Source organism: Artemia franciscana, chromosome 7, assembly GCF_032884065.1.
Source record: "Artemia franciscana chromosome 7, ASM3288406v1, whole genome shotgun sequence".
Taxonomy (NCBI): domain Eukaryota; kingdom Metazoa; phylum Arthropoda; class Branchiopoda; order Anostraca; family Artemiidae; genus Artemia; species Artemia franciscana.
In genome coordinates this window covers 38,117,368-38,133,981 of record NC_088869.1, presented here as the reverse complement: position 1 = coordinate 38,133,981, position 16,614 = coordinate 38,117,368, and the positions used below count along the sequence as shown (strand labels likewise).

Below are 16,614 nucleotides of genomic sequence, written 5' to 3'. Positions count from 1 at the left end.
GGAGAGAAGGTGAAGGTATATTGGTAATATCTCTTTCATTAAACTTATTTTGAAGTAACTAAGCCTCAGTAAAAGAAGATCTCGAAATCACTTACAGGTGAGTAAATACAGTATTCTAGGGTCTGGCAGACTCCACCCTGCACTTTGTGTAACTTTTTTTGTGACTTATCAGAGAAATCAACTTATAGCTTTTAGAGAACAATTAGTTCTGATTTCAACATATTTAAGTGTCCTAGGTTCGAGAGGAAAAGATTTTCATTTTTACCGGGCCCTTTTTAGTTAATTTCTGTAAGTAATTCCAATTTTCTTTGGTTTTTAGAGTTGATCATTTATAGCTAGAATATGGTCTCCTATGAAACATCTGACAGAGGATACAGGAGAACCTGTAATCTTGTTATACATTTCTCAGGTCTAAAAGGACACAAAGACCTAAAATCCTCTGAAAAGGCATGGGACCTTGTCATCATAGCCGAGATCCTTGAGAAGACCGTCTTTCACACCAATGCCAAGACTGACGAGTATCACATGTATTATAACTTTTGTATTGTAGATAAGCCAACGTACTTGAAACCAGTCGACATCATAGAGGTGCGAGCCTTTTTTAGACCTTCTTCATCTCTAGAGTGTTCAAGTCGGGCAGTGAAGATTGCGAAGGTCTCTTTGCAGCTGATGGACCTGGCCGGGAGATTTTCCACGCGACAATGAGTCTGAAGCAATTCTAGTATTTGAAAAACTGTCTCTAGTTGGATGACATGCACAGACGTCACGAAAGAGGCGTACCTCTAGCTTCCATCAAAGAAGTTTTTGATCTCTTCATTACAAACTCCAAAGCAAATTACTGACCAGACGAGTTCTTGGCCATTAATGAAAAGCTAGTTGCATTTAGAAGACGATGCAGATTCAAGAAAAAATTTATTTGAATTCAGGATTTGATGTTTTGCGCTCTTGAAGACATTTTATCTATCTAATGTTTTTGTTTACACTGGAAAGGAGACTCCTATAGTTGAAATCCACAATGCTTCAGGTCCAACGTGAACATGACCCTTGTCGATCTCTTGAAGAGCCCTTGTCGATCTCTTGAACACCAACATCACAGTTGGCAGCTGGTTTCGCGTCCACAGAACTCATTGAAATACTCAGAACCTTGAGAATGATATACTTAAACACGGTGAAAATGAACGAAAGAGAGATCCGCCTTCTTTCCTTACTAGTCATACAAGGGATTCCAACTTGTCCATCTTCAAATTTTGAGACCATCTGAACCTGATTTCGTATCTTTAGAAGAAAAACAAGCATTTATTCTCGCTTCGTCGATCCTCCTTTCAGCGGAAATTGGGCATGAGAGTAGTAAACCAGAGATCATCATGACCTACAGCGAGACCAAAAGTAGAGTGGACACTCTGGACCAAAAGTCGTCCACTGACACGACTAGCCGCCGCACAAGAAGATGGTTCAAGGAGGTGTGGCATGCGATCATGGACATAGGTGGTGTCACTGCCAATGTCATTCTGAGCTACTCAACACCCCAAGAAAAGACTTGACGCGAAGAAAAATGCTGATAAAGCTAAGATCATCCCTCATCAGCCCGTAACTTAGGATCAGAGCAACCCCACAAAGGATCGCACGATTACTGCGTAATTTGATCTAAGACCATATATGAGTTTCAGCTGAGAATGTCCCCCGCGTTTCTTCTACGGGTTCCAATGAACAAAAAAGATCGTATCATTTGCTCCCTAAGCAAGGACAGAAATCCAAACATACCTGCAGTTCGTGCCAAAAAATGTATGCATGGAATATGACAAGTTCCTCTACCCAAATACGAATAGCTGAATGGTTTTTGTGTTTTAGTATTTCTAACCGATATATCTGAATATTTTGTAAGCGAAATTGGGACAGTATTTTTCTCGACTTTTTAAAAAGTGGGGTTCCGCAGATCCAACTTTTCAGTTAGTGTAAATTCTTTTCTCCCAACCACTTAAGGGTCAAAGTTGGGCGATATTAAATATCAAAACTGATATATCTATATATTGGACCAAGAATCAATACTGAATAATCGAAACGGAAATATCGATACCGGAAACAATATTTGAAAATTTCTGTTTATTTCCAGCTTTTTCAAGCATCTAGCAGTGAACATCTAACAGAAAAATTTCAACGTACGAAAAGTTCTCGTAAATATCCAGTATAAATTCGAATTTCTAGGAGAGGGGGCAGCCCCCCCCCCCTCCCCACCGCCTTACGTCCATGATGGTTGATGACTTGAAATAGCTGAAATGACGTTAAAGAATATACTAGATAAAATAGTTTCAATATGTCTTAACGCTAAAGACATACTCGCTAATTTTATGTACGTAGCACGTAACTCAACATATGTATGATTTCAAGGAAATTGACGTGATCGATCAAATGTTCTGCACTAAAATGTTGGAGGGCAACGCCTTTTCAACATCATTCCCCCAAACAGAAGCATGTCATCGTGTTCGTTTGAATGTTTCACGGAGACTATCAAAAACTCACCGCAATTTTAAGCTGCCTGAGACAAAACAAAATGGTGAACGTTTGTTACTCTGGTCCCCTCTGTATAAAGCTGATCCCCGAAAAAGTATCTAGTTTAAAAAAAAGTATAACTAGCCAGATGTTACAATGAACTATCTACAATTCATATTCAAAAAAGAAGATTTCCCCGGTTTTGAGTGCTTGAAGTTGAATCATTGATCATTTGCATGACCAGTTGAACCCTTTCGGTCATTTGAATCTTTATAATGGGAAATAATAAATAGCTTTTATTTTTCTAATAGTTACAAAATATTGATAGTATTGTAGTCCCGGAAGCGGATTTCATCATTCCTCTTCCCTAAGCCAAAAATAGAAACGCCCCGACTCCCACTAAAAGTTCTAATTGTTTTTCAAACATTTTTTTAGTTTTTTTTTCTCATTCCCCAGTGAAATATGAAACACGTTGATGCAGCTATGTTCATCAAGTTACTATTTTGAGGTTGAAATTATGTATTCTATATATTATTAAGAAAGATATGAAAGCAGCAGTTACCCCAGGGCTCATGTCTGAAAGAGGTTCAGCACGAAATCTTTATATTGGGAAAAACTACATCAAACATTTTTATTTTAAAGTCTTAATCTATAACCGAAACACTTATTTGAGTTCTTTTTATTGTCTGATTTCTCAATGATTGAAAAATATATAGGTAGCGCAGTCTCGGTGGACCTATATGCGTGTACTATTTTCCTCTGTTGCAGCTCTTCACTAATATATAATTTTGAACCTACAATAATTTTAACATTATTACTAGATTGTTTAAAAAATTACAAGTTGTATTCACCTAACCTTTTTAAGTATCATATTCTGCTTCGTTAATTGACTTGAATTTTTTTTATTCACATGTTAACGAATAAAAATAACGCTTTTAAAGCTTTCCAATTCAAAAATCCAGTCAATTTGTGCTCGAATTATTTATTTTAGTACTTGTAGGTTCTCTACAATGAAACTAGCGCAACCTGATTCCGCTTTGTCTGTTGGAGACACTATAATATAAAAAACCAAATCTAGGCATACCAGTTCAAGGCGGTAAGAAAAAGGATAGGCACCTTAGACTGATGTAGGATGAGAAAAAAAAATATCTTTATGTCTTTAGGGGAATTTTTTGGGAGCTAGCCAAAGCATCAACTTTGAGCCGGGTGGGGTAAAGGAGTGTTCACCAATGTATTAGCCTAAGGTGGCATAACGCTATGAAGGGTTTGTTGTACTATTAGTATATAAAAACAATAAATAGTACAAGAAATTGGCCCGTTAGCTTCACCACCAAATTAAAAGCCCCTTCAGCTTTTCAAGTAGGCATTTGGCATCTTACGTCCAACAGTCATTTTTACCAATTTGTGTATAATACAAGAAACGTACGTCAAACTTTTGCTAGCGACAGTCCCTTGATCAGCGTATAATCAACAATTCACAGCCCATTAAAACCCATTTGAAACTTAAAATCTTAAACAAAAACGTTTTCTTCATTGTTATGAGGAGAAAGTTGACTTAGTCGAACACGGACTGCGTGTCCTGGTCCAGGCATGACTGGTGTGGAAGTTCCAGAAGTCACCAAATCACATGATTCAACCAAGCGAAGCAGCTCAGCAGAGTCGGGGCCACCGGGTCCAGTGTAAGCTAAAAAGGAAAACAATTAAAATTGTTTAACCGTTCCGTCGCAAAAAAAGAATCTAGCAAACGTAGCACCTGCCGATTTTGTCAAAATTCAAATTGCTGCGAGTAGTGGGGGCATAGGAGATTCCACTGTCAAGTATCCCCTTCGAATCTGGATCCTGGCACTTTTTTTAAAGTTTCTTCAAGACGCAAGGGTTCGTTAAGTAATAGTAATTGTTTGTTTACTTATGCAAATATTTTCCTCAAGATGCAGGTGTTTGTTACGTATTCTTGCATGACTTAAAAACGCAAAAGACTTGATCTTTCTCGCTGAAAATGAACATGTACAAATTGATGACAAAAAATGAAGTTATAATCCATGACAATACCTACAATCTAACTGATTTGGTATAAGATTTGTACATAATCATTTTCAGCGATATTAGGTCAAGAGTCTTTTACATTGCTCACGATACGATTGAGAAATTAGGTCTGCAAGACCTGATAAAGCTTAAGACAAATCTTCTTCTTATTGTTTTGGTGGTTAAAAAGTTTCGGAACTTTGAGGCTGAGTGAAATCAACGACATTTACTTCGAGTGGTCTTGTCACGGTAGGGTTTATGCCAGTCGAGACCTCGTAGGACATTTTGAAGCAAAATCAATTTTCACCGTCGGTTATTATTTTGCTGTTAATAAATTTATCAAGATTATCTTCTATTTGGTCTTTTGGTACAAGGGCAAGTTCTATTGGCGTTAATTTGTGAAGTTTAACCATTTTTTCTAGAGAATATTGTTTACAAGTCCCGTGATTATGGGCAGTAACAGTGAAAAAAAGCTACCGCCCACCTGAACAAGCCGTTTTCTTTTAAAACATATTCCCTTATTTTTGCAAGCAAGGGCACATACAAGTGAACGAAGTTGCTTTGTCCGTTGCTTAACTACTTCTGGCAAATGAACATTACCTTCAGTTAAGTTAATCAAAGCTCAGATAGGAGATTAATGAATTCATTGTCAATACTGTGTATGAGCATAGCCTTCCTAAGCCGCGATTTGAAATTACCTAGTACGGAAAATAAATGTCTGTTTTCATGTAGTTTCTTCATTGTCATGATGACAGCTAAAGTCCTTTTTACTGTTTACTGGTAGATACACGGTAATTTCATTGTCAAAATATAAGTGATTACACGTAAATACTCCGCTATGTTTTGATTGAGATGCAAAAGAATGTAACCATAAGGTTTATTTGTAGCCTGATTGTATGCCGAAAGTAGAAATTTCGGTTCACCAGGATATATTTGTGTGCTTAAAGTTATGAGGGAACTAGAATCACGAACAACCCTGTAGACAATATAATAAGTACACTTCAAAGCAAGTCTTCTCATACATTTGATCGTATGAAAGAGACTGCGGAGAACAATAGTTTAGGAAATTTTTTCAAACCGTGAATAATGGCAACATCTCATCAGACCATTCTTCAATGATTTCAGCTAAATCATCAATAACCAAACGCAAGTTTTTTCGATAATATTAAGCACGTCTAGTCCCCGTATGAACTTTTGTGTCTGGTGCAATAGTCTGTATTTTATCATACTTGCCACATACTATAGCAATGATCTATTTTTTTTCGGATTTTCTATAGACATTTTATCGCTATTTCAATTTCTTTTGCCTGATATTGATGGCTCGCCAAGAAATGACCTGAATGGAGTTTTAAATTGGTACATATTACTCTTCTCGCACTCAAAATACAACTAACCTAACATAACCTCAATCTGTTGAACAAATAACTATGTTCAAACAAGACAAAAAGTAAAATACTTGTTTTCTTTAATGATAATCAATATACTACATATTAAAAAAAATATTTACATGAACACTTGGAAAAAACAACATAAAATAATCCCTTAAAGACATTTACATAGGCAGTGTAAAAAAACACATGGACATCAAAAGACCCTTAGAAATTGCACCACCCCGGAGCACGGGGTGGTCGGAAGACGCGGCAGCCTAAAGCCGGGCCCAGCTGACGCGGGAAGCATGTCAATTCATACTATATAATTGAACACTTTTTAAAACAGCAATTAGCGCAGCGCAAAGCCTAGCGCACGACCTAGCGCAAAAAAAATATACAAAAACACTACAGAAAACTTTAAATAACACTGCTGAGTTGGAGACAGATGGGATGGAGACTGAGAAGAAACTGAAAAAACGGACCCTCCTCTCGCCAACTAGCCAATTTTCTCCAAACCAAGACGTTGTCTATATTCTACACATACATCTCAATCTGAAGTACGATAATGACCGTGTGGTAGTACTTTAACACCGTCCGCGCACACATAGACTTTGGCCGATATGACTGACATGGTATTTTTCTCAACTCTAACTGTATAGTTTTTAAACTTTAAAGAGCGAATCACCATGACCATCGCTCTTGGAATAAAATTAATTACAGTGTAAAAAAACACATGGACATCAAGAGACCCTTAGAAATTGCACCACCCTGGAGCACGGGGTGGTCGGAAGACGCCGCAGCCTAAAGCCGGGCCCAGCTGACGTGGGAAGCATGTCAATTCATAGTATATAATTGAAAACTTTTTAAAACAGCAATTAGCGCAGCGCAAAGCCTAGCGCACGACCTAGCGCAAAAAAAATATACAAAAACACTACAGAAAACTTTAAATAACACTGCTGAGTTGCAGACAGATGAGATGGAGACTGAGAAGAAACTGAAAAAACGGACCCTCCTCTCGCCAACTAGCCAATTTTCTCCAAACCAAGACGTTGTCTATATTCTACACATACATCTCAATCTGAAGTACGGTAATGACCGTGTGGTAGTACTTTAACACCGTCCGCGCACACATAGACTTTGGCCGATATGACTGACATGGTATTTTTCTCAACTCTAACTGTATAGTTTTTAAACTTTAAAGAGCGAATCACCATGACCATCGCTCTTGGAATAAAATTACTTTCCACACAGTTTCTATGAAGAATTATATCATAATATTTTTTTACATAGTGTGTAGGCACCCCCTTGCACACTCTTTTTATTTACTCATTGTGCATTTACACGGAGCACACCTTCGGACGTGTGATCACACCGTGGGAAGTCAGGTCGCTCCCCGCCATGGATTTAAAAAATGAGAATTTATTTTGGGCCTGATGCTTCACTAGCTTCGAGTCAATGGATTCGTCCTAGTTGGTATAGTCTCTAACTTTTAACAAGAGTGAATCTGTGTCCCCATAAATAAACTTGAACGTGTCCCTCCCTCGACCATTGAAGGGAGCTTTATACACATTGTAATAAGATTCCAACGTTTTCTTGAAATTCCAACAGCTTCTTTGAAATTTCTAAAATTGGGCTACCAGTGGCTATATTTTTATTTAAAACTACACTTCTTTTTTTGCAACGTAATGTACCATATTAGAGTCTATTCTCGTTGACGATGTGAAATTCGGATCGGCAATGATTCGGGCACATTCTTTTGGATTGGTTAAAACGCCTTAGTGACTCCTATGGCGCACACCCTCGCACATCATACCGAAGATTGAATTTAAAATAAGCTTAAAGATTTTTTGTTCAACCTTCATCTTTGCCTCAGAGCGTTTACTGACAAAGGTGTGAATAAAGGTCTTCATGTATGGCTTTCGATCAAACTTGAGTGCTCAATGAATCTTTGTGATCTTAAAACCATTGGCCATTTTCCATCATAAAAGAACGTGGCGTACAACAATATTCGGTTTCGGATGAAGGTCGGAAATAAGCTTAACTAAAAGCTTAACAGCCATATATTATTCCATAAATTCAGAGCAAAATGGCCATTTGAGCATGGTTAGGGTATACTACCAACTAAAGGTTAAAGGACCAGAAATTACCCCATAAATGTGGCCCTTTACGCTTCTTTTATTGCAAGGTTCTCCCTTGAAATTATCAGTCTTAAAAAAGAATTACGGAGGGTGTGGTTGGAATGGTGTCCGCTGGTGCAGCATCCTCGCCAAAGAAATTGGTAAGCAGATTCTCAATCCAGCCAAAATCCTCGTTCTCAGGAACCTGTAAAAAGAATAGAAATTTATTAATCCCTTGATAACTTCATGATAATATCCTGAAAGGAAAGATACTATTAATCTAAGTACCGGCAAAAGCAACATTGGACAGTCCCTTAATTAAACCGAAAAGAATGTGTTACTTTAGCTATTCCTTTGAGGGAGCAACTGTAGCGTCGAACCAGGGCTTGTGTTTAATAGTCTGTAAACTTTAAGAGAGTCCTGGACCTTTAATAGGCTGACAAATGTACCTCAATCTCTTGTCTCGCCTATAAATCAAGTTTTTACTGTTAAAAAGGGATGAAAATTTTATTTCTTTGGGGGCTAGGGACTCCTCAAAGCCCCTCGAAAATACCGGACAAGGTCCATGTTATTTTCCCCTAATTAAGCCGAAAAGAATGCATTATTTCAAGCAGGAATGAGAAACCTATTTTTAGGATGGGCAATGCCCCCCCTCCCACTAACATCGAACATAGTCTCACAACAGTTTTAACTTACTCTCCCTTTCAAATGGTGCAGTTTTGTTAGTCTGAAAGAGAATATACACTAGGTTGAGAAAACATCAAGTTTTTACCCCTAATAAATATGCTATCATTACACATATAATAAGCTTTTCAAAAAATATCTAAGAATGTCAAATAATTTTACTTACCATAAGACTGGTAACTCTATCTTGCATAATGACCGCATTCTCCCCCTTTGCTGGGGGACCGCAGAAGGGCCGGGAATTTTGTCATGTATGATGGGCGAAGGGGCAGAATTCTTGCCTCGGTTGAGGAGCACAGAAGATGATGCACGTTCATCATGGATAATGGGAGCAACTCCTGCATTACATACTCTTGGGTTTTTAGGTAGAGGATCCTCTAGCTCAGAATTTTTCTGAAATAGAAATTAAATTTCACTTATTTGCGAAATAAAAATAGAAAAAAACACATTATATTCATAGAAATATGTGAGCATTTAAGACACTTGGAATTTAGTTTTCACGAAATAAAAACAATTCAAAAACATCTGATTTTGCTTAAAATATTTGATCATTTAACAAGCGTTGAAAGGAGCAGGATTGAAAGTGCAGCATCCCTCCGAAGACTGATAAGCTATCGTAAAGAAAAAGAACTGAGGGGTCGGAAGTAGCTTCTTGTGCTAATTCCTTTTTGAGTAGCCCTTAAATATTTAGAAACAATCAAAGGTCAACTGGCCTAGTATTTACAATGAAACACATTTCAATCGAATCTGCATTTCCTTGCACAATTGATATTTTTAGCTTAAATATAAGACGCCCTTACATAGCTATTTAATGCAAGAATTCAATTGGTTTAGACAGAAAATATAGTATACAAAGCAGATGTTAATAGTTACTCTTTTTGGCAGTTAACTAACGCTGGTTCTATGCCCCCCTTCCCAGAATAAACATACTTAAATGACTACTTAAATTAGATCTAATCGCATTTTCGTAAGAAAATAGTAATCATAGGCTACTCCACCCCTCTAAAAAATTGAAGATTTGATGTAAACATAAGTCAATAAATTTGATCAGAAAAAAGCAACTTTATTTGTGATAGGGCCTAAGATCGGATTAAGCGCTATTAGAGCGTTCAATTTAGCAGCGGATGTGAGAATGATCCCTAGCTAATTGAGTAGGGGTGGGGTGAATTTCTGGCGGCACGCAATAATTAAGCTTTAACCGATGTATCTGTTTATGGAAATTTAACCCACCTGCTAGAATAGACTTCAGTTAGTGGAAAAGCTCATTGAAATTGCAGTCCGGGTAAAAGCATACATTTTGATGGAAGAAAAGATTAATTAATCAAGAAAGAACCTTGCAATAGCAGGATGGGATGGGGTTTTACTTGTTAATTTCATATAGAGAATTGAGTAAGTTCTTATTTGACTATAATATCACCCCTATTTTTTGGTGGGAGACAACTCCCTTAATATACATAGAGGCTTACCTGCATATAAGCCGTTATCCGTTCCTTTTAAAAATTTCTAGGTTTGTTGGCACTCATCTTGAAAGCTAAACTGATGAAATTTATCCGATCCCGCTATGCGAGTAAACAAAGTCTTGGACGATAATGTTGAAAATCTATACGAGACTGAATAACAAGACTATAACGGGAAATTCCTTTATCCGCTAGTAACAATGAAAACAAAAGGCATGTGCGTAAAATAGAATAAAACCCATGCAAACATTGGATCAAGCTCATTTTTTTTTTACAACCGGGGCTTCCCGCTTGACGAATGGACCCTGAGCTCTAACAAGTCCCGTAAGATTATGTAACAGACACCATCTTGAGGAAAGCATTTGCGTAAGTAAACAAACAATTCCTGTTACTTAACAAACATCTGCATTTTGAAGAAGTTTTAAAAAAAAGTTCCGGCATCGGAATTCGAAGAGGATACTGGACGGTGGAATCCACCATGCCCTCACTACTGCTGCGTGGTACAATTAAATTCTAATATTTAGAGTCTAATGTCTACTAATAAAAAGAACAAAAAAAAAACAGTCACCTTTTTCTTTTCTATAAAAACCAATGAGACGAGTCCCTCAAGTCGAATTGTAATTTTCTAGTATTTGAAGAAAGGAGATAAAATCTAAAAATCCGGCTATATTTTTTTGCTTCTAGAAAAAACTAATATCTGGAACAAAATCAAAATTTTCCCCCGACTTATCGATTCAAAGCTACAAGTTTAATTTAATAGTTTGGTTTTATTGAATTGTTTCGTTTTCAAAGATCGGCTCAAACATGAGGATTAAAGTTTTCAAACATGAAATCCATTATTGGATCTGTTTCTTAAAAAGCCGCAATTCGATTATTTATTCTTGGATGTAAGCTAAAAATGCGATTTTGAACTTCTACAGCTGAACTTCAACAATAAAACTTAAATATGTTGGATATTGACTTTTATCAGCAGATAGGCTCAGACACCATACAGTTCAGATCGAGAACAAGAAAAAATTCTTTAAGATAAATGAGCGTTCCATCTTTTTTCATAGAATCAGAAAAAAAATTTAAGAAAGTTTTTATCGCAATCTCAGTTCCTGAAAATGGACCTTCGCTGGATTTTTCCGAGCTTGTGAAACAGTCCCTGCATTACTAGACCCTGAGTAAAAGAAGAAATCTTTATGCTGATCATTGGCAAACATAATTTCGGGAAAGGTCTCGTTTGAACAAAAACCTGTCATAAATTTTTGGCAGAATCAAAAAATAATTTTAAGATTGTTTTCTTAAGTGGCAAAACATATGTAGCGAGATGAGTTAGATAGAATATTGGGTGTCACTGACACAAAAATTGTGCAGAAGTTCAATTCTAAGGTCAAAACTTGAGCTATAGGGCGGAAAAAAGGGAGACGACGCACACCTACCTAGGGGAAAAAAAAATAAGGGATTTGTGACGACTTCATTTATATCCCCTAGGGCAATGCAGTTGGCCAGCCGACAAATATAACAAATCTTTTAATTCATCTTTGCTTCCCTTTAAAATTCAGTGCTTTAAAGTAATACTTTCTTACTTTCATTTCAGATTATTAGATATTTCGACTTTATCAAAATTACACAAAAACCAAATATATACTTCATAAGCTTAGATTAAGAAAAGCTAAAACTTGATTTAATTGCCTTGAATTAAATAACAAATCAGAATTAAATTTCCCACTAATTAAAAAAAAGGAACCAATTATCAAAACGATTACAGTCTTAAAGACCCAACAAAGGGTTAAAATATGCAGTAAATATTCATCCTGCATAGGTGGCTATATCTATGCATAGTAGGCTAAAAAAAAAAATTTGACTAGGTAATTTCACAGTGGAGAATTTGTATGACTTGGCCAAGGGGACTCACAAGAAATTGCAAGGGAGTAGCTACTCCCCGTGGAGGATCAATATTTTATGCGAAGCAATGTCGGAAGAACCTGCTGGATATTAATAAAGAAATCTGGCCCGCCTTTTACTGCCACCTAAAAGGGTTGAGCTCCCTTCCTCCAAAAAGAAAAAAAGTTTTATAAATCAGAAAAAAGCGATTTAGCAATATTTGGATTAAGTAAATGCAAAGAGAAAAGCCTTCTTCACACAATCTTCAGATAAAAGAAAATTTGGCAACAGTGAGTATCATACTTTATTTGTATCCCCTAGACTAGTCTGATTCAGTAACCGATAAATTTCACATTCATTTAAAATCTAGTTTTTAACTTCAAATCGCTTCCCACTGGTGTCTATTAACCAAATTGCATGTCTGTCCGACTTTTAGGACAGGGGATCAGATCATGTTTCTAAAGGGGGAGGGGTTCATCCAAGCAAAAAGTTTATTGGGTCAAATATTCTATTGAGATCTTAATAAGGAGAGATCAGATAACTCTGTGTAATACCATCTGCACTAAATTTCTTTGTAATTTTATTCTATTCCCACATCTTTATTTGATTGCATTATTTTTGTTTTTAATTTTACTCCTTTTGTCTATTTTCTCGATCAGTATAATCGTTTGAGTACAAATTCAAAATTGTAGGGCGTATCCTTCCGACTGATTTTATGGGATTTTTCCTACTTCCTCTCCTTACATACAATTTCGATCTATAGCTGTGAATCCGATATATTGGCACGGCAAAATTATTTAAAATGGTTCGCTTCCTCTGATTATGATATGCCTCCATCTCACATCGGACCACATATCCTTTTCTTGGTTTTCACCCCACCAACACCCATGAACTAAATTCGATGTTTAGAGCTACATTTCGTTCACTGAACAAAAACATTTGTTTGAAGGCATGTTTTTCAGCCTGGCCATTCATTCCGTTTCCCAAAATGAAAGCACGTTGGTAGACACCGCACCTTAGCTCATGTTGGATCCTTGCTTACGATTCAATGATAGAATATGTATGTAAAAAAAGGGATACGCAATAAACAGTTTAGTGCTTGTTAATAAATAAGGTGAATTAATAAGCAGGTTGAATACAAAACTATTGCTAGCTTTTCCCGGTGTAGTGTTTTAAATGTTGGTCAGATTTGTGACTACCAGGCATCAATTTTTGTGTTCCAGAGCATGAAACATATATATGCCCTGAGTAATTTCATGAATATTTTTCCGTTAATCAGGAGCACCATAATTATGATACAAGAAATTTGCAACTTTTAAGCCATGAAAAAAGAAAAACAGTCAGATCATCATATGTGGTTCATAATCTGGGGCCTTCTGTTTGGAATAATCTGCCAGCTAGCATCAGGGAGTCTGTCACTTTATACGGGTTTAAAAATAAATTGAAAACATTTTAGTTAACAAATAGACTTTGAAGGGCGGGAGGTTTTTGATGTTTTTTCGCAGTTTTTTGGGGTGGGGTGAGGGCTGAAACCGCCAAATAATATTTAATAGGATTATTTCGCTGTATTGTGTTCATGTGCATGTGTTGTTGTTTTTATATATAAGATAGGCTAAGTGGATAATCATGAGTTGTTATGTTTAGATATTTATTTATAAGACATAGATCATAACATGAATTTGCAGCACAAGCCCTTAGGACTTCTTTTTGCTGCAATAATCTATTAGTGATGTCATTTTTATTTATGTTTATATTGTGGATAAAAATAAAACCTACCTACCAACCTAATAAGAAAATGTGAAGTGTAAGAGGTTCCCTTGAAAAATAATTCATGGACCTGTGATGGTTTACCCACCCCTTCCCCCTAAAACACTACCTTATAAACCATTTTTGAATGATCCTTTCCATACAAGACTCACTAAGCCAAGAAACTCGTTGCACTCATTTCTTATTTTATGCTTTTTATGCTGGATGAATTTGTCAAATAGTACGTGGTAACGAGCTGCAAGTAAGGAGCGACTCCTTACTTGTAAGGAGCGATACGGGCAAATATTAATCGAGACTCAAAAGAAAGTTTTAATAGTTTTTCTTTTTAGTGTTCTACAAATCATAGGCATGTGTCTAGGATAATAACGGGAAATTTATAATATATTTTTAGTGTTCTAGAAATCCTAGGGCTGTAATATTTAATCCATCAAAAGAATCAGCTTTTTATGCTAATTCAAAACATACAAAATTTGCTTTGGCCATATTAACCATTTGAAGTTAACCCTCAAAAGCCACGACCCTGAAAAAAATAGCCTGATTGTCGAAAGAGAGGGAAACCAACCCCAAAAAGGCAAGTGATCTTGTACGCCATTAAATTCAGCATATCAGAGAATTCCGTTGTAGAGCTTTGAAGCTCATATGTAGAAAAATGTTTAATTTCGCATTTTATTGCCAAGAAGGAAGATTTTTGTTTTTCCCACGGATGGTCTTATCAAATTAACAGTCCTAAAAAATCGGGAGAGGTCAGTTAATCGGTTTAGCCAATCGATTTATATGGGTCGAAAAACTATCGAACGAGGCTCCCAGTTTCGAGCAAGTAATAACGCACGGTGGCGTATTCTTTTCTAAAAAGTTGGTTGACCCATACAAGATGAATGGTTAAAATGGGCATTTATTTTTAAGCTACATTTAACTAAGCTGATTAGCTTAATGTTTCACAAAATTATGTACAGTGACTCATAAATGCGCACAGCTATTACGAAGGAGAGGCAATAGGTTATTGAGTAGGCAAGGGAACCATATCAAACAGTTCGTAGTAACGAACTGTAGTAGGGAGCGACCCGGCTCAATAGTAACCAAAACTCTAAAAAACAACATTTTGATGCCAATAGATACATCAAAAGAATCGGATTTTTATGCTGATTAAATAAATAAGTTTCATCAAGTTTAATCTTACCCATCAAAAGTTACGAGCCTCAGAATATTTGCCTTATTTTCGGAAAGGTGAAACACTCCCTGAAAGTTATAAAATCTTAATGAAAATCACACCATTAGATTTAGCGTATCAGAGAACCCTATTCTAGAGGTTTCAAGCTCCTATCCACAAAAATGCGGAATTTCGTATTTTTTGCTAGAAGAAAGATCACGAATGCGTGTTTATTCGGTTTTTGTTTTCCCAGGGTTGATCCCGGTTTGACTCTTTCTCACAACTCTATTTTACAAAACAATAAAAACTTTAGCGTAAAGAGCCGGGCGTTGAGGAGGGGAAAGCCCCTTTCATATACGGACAAATTTCTGTTTGTTTTAAGTTTTAATGTCAATCCTTACTTTCAGTTAAAAAAAACTTTGTTTTCTTTATTTAATACATCAAAGACTGCGTTCTATGCCCTTAATGTCTAACTTTCCACGGGCCTTCATATTAATAAAGAAAGGGGTTTGGGGAGGAGGGACGAAAAAATTGATCTCTAACCCCCTTTCATCTGAATTAAGCCAGAATGATAGCTTTGTTCTTATTACGTAAAAATGTTTTCTTTTGAAACATAAAATATTTCATTCATATTCTTATCGCCACTAACGTTAAGGAGGGGAGGGGGGGTTGGTGGTAGTAAGAATTCATGAGGACTGTCAGAAAATTTTGCCAAGTGGGGGTTACAGCTGACACCAGGAAATTGGTTTTTGTTGACTTTTAAATTGAAATATTGGATTTTATCTTTTTTCAATATTACATTGTTGGTGGTAATAAACTGAAAGTAATGAGCGATTCGTGCTAAAAGTAAACAAAACCCGAAACCCAAAAATAACCAAAAGTAAGTTTTGATAACAATATTTGCACCAAAAGACTGAATGTATACTGTGATTCCTAATACAGAAAATTTGTTATATTCAAAGTTATAAAAATTATTAAGTTATCAAAGTATATTCAAAGTTATCAAAAGTGACTAGCCTGAGAAAATGTGTTCTGTTCTCGGAAAACGGGAAAGCAATCGCAAAGGGAGCAAGTGATTTTGATGAAAACTACATCATCGAATTAAGTATATAAGAGATCACGAGTGTAAGTTTAGATCCCTTGTCTACAAATATATGGTTTTTTTTTAAAGGGATGGTTAGGGATCCGTGTTTATTTGTTTTAATTAGCCCCAGGGGCGACTTTTATCGAACCAGTGATTCTAGAATATCGGGAAAATGTTCAGTAGGAAGAAATTGAACCTTTTTCGTATGTTTTTGATTGTCAGAAAAGATTTTGCTAAATCGACTTAAAACGAAAACTTTAGCGTGAAGGATGTCGAAAAGCCATCGACTGAAAATTCTGAGATAGTCAACTGATTTAAACTCATCAAAAAATTATACGCTGAGCTTTCCAATTTCAGAGAAAGTAATGTCTCACGGTGGCACATTCGTAGTGGAAATAATATCTACGAAATATGAATTTTTCTTCTGAAATTAAAGAACATATATGAATGAATACAATCAATGAGCATACACACACAGACACAGACACACACACATATATATATATATATATATATATATATATATATATATATATATATATATATATATATATATATATATATATATATATATATATATATATATATATATATATGTATATGTATCTAT

General features: G+C 36.0%; 1 protein-coding gene across 1 annotated transcript in view; it reads right to left on the bottom strand.

Moving 5' to 3' along the window:
• Positions 1 to 3,935: 3,935 nt before the first annotated feature.
• LOC136029244 (BTB/POZ domain-containing protein KCTD3-like) overlaps positions 3,936 to 16,614 on the bottom strand; it is a 54,890-nt gene continuing 42,211 nt past the window's right edge. The window contains exon 8 of the mRNA XM_065707475.1: positions 3,936 to 4,171. Coding sequence (XP_065563547.1) covers positions 3,999 to 4,171 — 173 coding nt within the window. The 3' untranslated portion in view covers positions 3,936 to 3,998. The remainder of the gene's footprint in view (positions 4,172 to 16,614) is intronic.